This window comes from Lathyrus oleraceus, chromosome 5 (genome assembly GCF_024323335.1).
Source record: "Lathyrus oleraceus cultivar Zhongwan6 chromosome 5, CAAS_Psat_ZW6_1.0, whole genome shotgun sequence".
Classification (NCBI taxonomy): Eukaryota; Viridiplantae; Streptophyta; class Magnoliopsida; order Fabales; family Fabaceae; genus Lathyrus; species Lathyrus oleraceus.
Window position 1 is genome coordinate 642656778 of NC_066583.1, and position 5010 is coordinate 642661787.

Sequence of the window (5010 nt, forward strand, 5' to 3'; positions counted from 1 at the left end):
AAATTTCCATAACTTTAACAGTAAATTGGTAGCATTAAATACTGTCAAAACTTAGTTCCACGGAATGGAATATCATTATTTTTCTGCATCTTATTCTATTCCACTTTAATGGCCCACCTTTTTCATATGGCTTCTAGAATAAGACTCCAACTAAATTCATAAACCCTAATATTGTGACGTTTCAAATTTATTTTTCTTTGCAACATTTGGAATAAGATGCCCTAAAATTTTGTTGGAAGAAACCCTAAAATTTGAAACTAAATTCATAAACAGTCAAAATCCTCATAGGAATAAAAAGCATGTTTCTTCAGACAAAAGTATACTTAGAAGAGAAAACCAAGAAAGAATGGAAAAAGTACACATTGCACAAGGCAAAGGTAGAATAAAATCAATATAGATGTTACAGCATAACAAAATGTTTCAATTGCGAATGTTAATGTTAATACAAGTATTTATGGGCCGAGCAAAATCCTCACCTGCGCCATATTAGATGATAAAATATCATACCTAGAGGTTTGCCTGGCTTCGGTTACATGCCATTCTAACTCACAAGATGCTCAACACACAACTCAAACCACTCGTTCTATAATGACTGCCTCAGAATTTCTCATTCAGAACTCAGTAGGAGGCTTCAACCTTATCAATCTCTTGATTCTATCTTTTTCCGTATTTTCCAAATATCCCTTCAAAAGATACACAGAAAATATGTAAGCACAACATCAAGCAGAATCTCCTCTTTGCAACAATGGAATGCAAAAAGATAAAGATTGGATCAGAGGTGTGTATAGTGAACAGAGACAAAGTAGCAAGTTTTGCATAACAATATGGGGAAACCCATCTGGTTTTAGTAGTATTGTGTTTTTTTTTTTCTTCAGTTCACATTTATTCTTATAAGATTGGGTATCATTTCATGTGTATAGCAGAATATAATCATAATGTGACAGGTCTCATGCAAAATAATTGACATTAAAGAACAATATCTATAATAACTATATAGATACATGTGATAACATACACCATGTGAATGTCAAGAAACGATGTCTAAGGTATGTAGAATGAACGAGTAAACCGAGAACATTTTCAAAAATTAGCTGTGATCTTTTAATAAACATTTCCCACCAAGTCTGCTCACCTTCCATACAATTTCATCCAAACACAAGCAAATTCTTCCATACTTATCAAGGAAACGACGCTCAGTTGGGGGCTTCCCACATACATCCTTTACAGCTGAGGTTATTGTAAAGATCACCTCCGACACTGGACAGAAACAAAACATTGGTAAATTAGTATGATCGATATAAAGTTACTAAAGTTCTTGACAGCTTTAACAGGCTATGCCTAATGTGCACAAGTAAGTTAGTCTTGCACCACGCACGCGTTTGTTTTCTACCTTTTGATCAATAAATTTCATCATATCTCACTTGATCCAATGGTGAGACTTATTGATCCAATGCTAGAAACAACCTGTACATGGTGCAAGACTTATCTCGCCTGTGCCCTGTAGAATTGGCCTTATAACATAGACATTTTTTACAAAATTTCAATTTCCAACCCTTAACAATATGCTTGAGTCACTTGGTATTATTATGAATGCTGAAGACATCAACCGTTAGCATGAACGAATAACCTTGTTTTTCAATTAAATGTTTTTATTTTTGTTTTCTTGGAAAGTTAGACAAAAGTGTCCTCTAAGTTTAGATTCTAAGATGCACCCCTAGTAGTTCACCTGATTGCTAGCTTTTCCATTATGTTATTTAAAATGTAAAGCCATGCTTCCAACACCACAAGAGTATCCTTTAATTGGTAGTATATCTTCTATTAATATAGGGAATATGAGGGAAGGCTTCCATCTTTTATTAATAACTCCTTTGTCTAGGGAGCATTTCATGACTAAATGAGAATGGTGGGTTGAGGGGATACCGCGAAGAGAAGCTTGCAAGAATTGAAGAAATAGAAAGAAAGGGAAATGGAACAACGGTCGTGGATGAACATTAGTGTAAGGAATATAAAGGCTACGATACAGGAAACACTGTGCAGGATGGACGAGATTCTCGGAAGCCCAATTGACAACATAAGGAGAGGCAAAGCCATGGGTGCTAGACACAACAGTAACAGAGAAGAATCAAGCCTCGTTGATAAGTCAAGAGAATAATCAACACATTAGGTGGTCGAATAGTTGATGTCTCAAAGATGAGATCCAAGAATGAGAACTGCAGACCAGGACAAAAACTGTGAGTAACCTTACAAATGTTGATGCAGCTACTGAGATGAAAAGACAAATCCAATCACCAGATATCAGAGGACATTATTATCTTTAATATGCAAGTTGGTGGACCCTGGCGGAATAATATTTTAGCAAACTGATCACCTAGAGGACAAGGCTGGGAAGAGAGGGAGGGACTAGTAGATGTATGTACGGGATATTATAGAGAAGGTTAGTTTGTTGAGTTGAGATAATTAAAAGAAATAAAGTTGTTGCATATAAATAAGAGGAGGGAGTGATATCTTGTTACTTACGCGAGAATTAGGGACTTTGGCTATAAGCAGATGAACCCCGGAAGTTCTGCAGTGTACAATCTTTTCAATTGGGGTTTGTCCCTATTACTTTCTAATAAGATGTGGGGTTTTTATCCAACTTCAATCCAAAAAAAAAAAAAACAAATATCCACTTTCAAGCATCAACAACTTAAGTGATTCATTTCTATGTTCTATTTTACCATCAGCAAGTAGGAAATATTGCTGCAATTCCTTATTAAAGCATCAACACCTGAGATGAGTAACTCGTTTACTTTTATTTTACCATTTGCCATCATTACATATAAAAGATTGGTTCATAGAATACATACAAGCAAGTTCGTCGTACTCGTCCTTCCCCACAACGTATATACTGACATCTCCAAGTATTGTGTATACAATATAAACTGACCTGATAAAGATAAGAAGTAGAAGTAAAATACTAAATCCCCATGTACTAATAGGAAAACTGTTTCATCACATATGAATGAGACATGACATTCAAAAATGAAGGAATATGAATGAACAGCAATTACAATGAATCAAACAATATCTTTTTCTGCGAATCCTGTAACATCTATTCCTGATTTTGATTGGACAAGTTCACATGTAATTTGTTTAGCTTCCAATTCCACGACTCATTTACATATTTTCCATTAAGAATTACACTATCTGAAATATCATAGTAAACAACTAATGTTACTCACTCTGTTCTCATCTTTTTGCATTAGAAAGAACAGATGCAAAATGTGCAGTCTATCACTGATGTAGTCAAGCACGAGATCTTAAGTAGGATTGGTCGGTTTGTGAAAGATCGTAAAACTAAAATCACTAGCACAGCACATAAGATCCTACTGAAGGGAAAAATAGTAATTTCATATATATTTATACACACATACACATAAACATGAAGATTTATAATTTAGGCCCAAAAAAGAAAAGGCCCGGCACGTTTTTTTTACAATCTTGCTTCAAAAAGCTCGATCTTGACCACACCGGCAACGAAAACGATCTTTCTCTGATCGTAGCACTCTCAGACATCCTTGGTTGGTACGTAAGATCTTACGATCTTACGTGCCAGCACTCGATCTTAACTACCCTGATCACTGTCATAGTACTTAATTGATAATGATTCAGATACACACATTCAACAACCCATTTACCTCGCCACAACATTCATAGTAACCAAATTTAGTCCTTCCCCACAAGTTCAGAATCAGATAAAGTTACAAAATGCTATTATATAAAGCAACCTATCCAGGTACAAAATACTACTATCATACATCACATATAAATGAGAAATCAGTATATACTCACTTGTGGCAAGCAACTAGAAGTTCTTCATTTTTTACACCCTTAAGATTGTCCGCTCCTAGTTTGACCAAGAAAGAACGCCAGTGTAGACGCTCCTCCGCAGGAACTCCATGAAAACTGCAATCATAAATCCACTAAGTTCTGGTAATAACATTTGGTTCAATTCAATCATGTAATGTAAAAAGTGAAGCAATTTAGCATATTACTCTTTTGTTTTATTAAGTAGGCTAGTGGCTGGAGTCCACCTTATTAAAGATGAACAAGTGGGATGTTGTGGGTTCAAACCAGCGCGTCTGCACCCGACCCTATACAACTACCATCTGAGCTGTCTTAATGGGACTTTAGCATATTTAGGTATGAAGCTAACTAACACTAATCTATCCTCAAATTATCAATTTAACATCAAAATAGGATTAAAAAATTCCTAATTATATGGTATATGATCTATTAATTTCGTTAGTTGCTAAAGCATTCAAGGGGTTAAACATATACACTTGTGAAAGATTTGATTTTGAAAATGCTTAAGGAAATAACAAGTGTGTTAATCTAATCCAGTAAAAGATCAAGATAAACCAAAATCGAAAGTTTCAACAGCATCCAGATCAAACAAACCGCAGAAAATTATGAACAAAATAAGAAATGAGGAATTAGCAGGTAGAATATATAGATCAGAAAGAAGGAGATTGAAGTGTACCGTTCGATGAGGATATTGCCCTCGGCGTTCGCAAACAACACCGCGAGGATCATATTCTGGGTCTGAAATCAAACTGAAGTTTTTCTTCCCGGCGTCGTTAAATTGCCGAGTTTGAAATTACTTACATGCCCTTAGCAAATATGGGAAGATTAATTTGAATTTTTTACAAAAATAACCTACTTTTTTAAAGAAATTCCCAAAATACCTCTGGTTTCAAAAAAAATCTCAAACTACTCCACTTTTACGAGGAGGCGCCAATTCAATTGGCGTCTCCTCTTAAAAATTGAATGCAGGATGCCAATTGGATTGATTAGGGCAGGTGCCCTAGCCAATTGGATTGACGCCCCTGTGTAGTACTTAAGAGGAGGCGTCAATTCAATTGGAGCCTCAGTGTAAAATGCAATTTTTGTGTTATAAATAGATGCGTTTTGTGAGTCATTGTTTCACATCTCAATTAATCATTTGGCAATCATGTTTGGTGTTCGTCG

At 35.4% G+C, this 5010-nt stretch overlaps 1 protein-coding gene across 1 annotated transcript; it reads right to left on the bottom strand.

Annotated features, from left to right (window-relative positions):
• Positions 1-344: 344 nt before the first annotated feature.
• LOC127087575 (uncharacterized) lies at positions 345-4690 on the bottom strand. Its single transcript, XM_051028481.1, has 5 exons — positions 4523-4690; positions 3832-3945; positions 2847-2926; positions 1133-1257; positions 345-683 (listed from the first exon to the last, which is right to left on the bottom strand). Exons 1-5 carry the CDS (start codon positions 4573-4575, stop codon positions 612-614), a joined length of 444 nt encoding a protein of 147 aa, XP_050884438.1. The 5' UTR covers positions 4576-4690; the 3' UTR covers positions 345-611.
• Positions 4691-5010: the final 320 nt, after the last annotated feature.

Excerpts from the sequence above, each read along its gene's own strand:
- LOC127087575 (XM_051028481.1), bottom strand. The coding sequence starts at position 4,575 with ATGATCCTCGCGGTGTTGTTTGCGAACGCCGAGGGCAATATCCTCATC. Across the intron at positions 3,946-4,522 it reads GGCAATATCCTCATCGAACG|TTTTCATGGAGTTCCTGCGG; the intron begins GTACACTTCAAT and ends TTATGATTGCAG. Across the intron at positions 1,258-2,846 it reads CGAGTACGACGAACTTGCTT|TGTCGGAGGTGATCTTTACA; the intron begins GTATGTATTCTA and ends GTTTCTGTCCAG.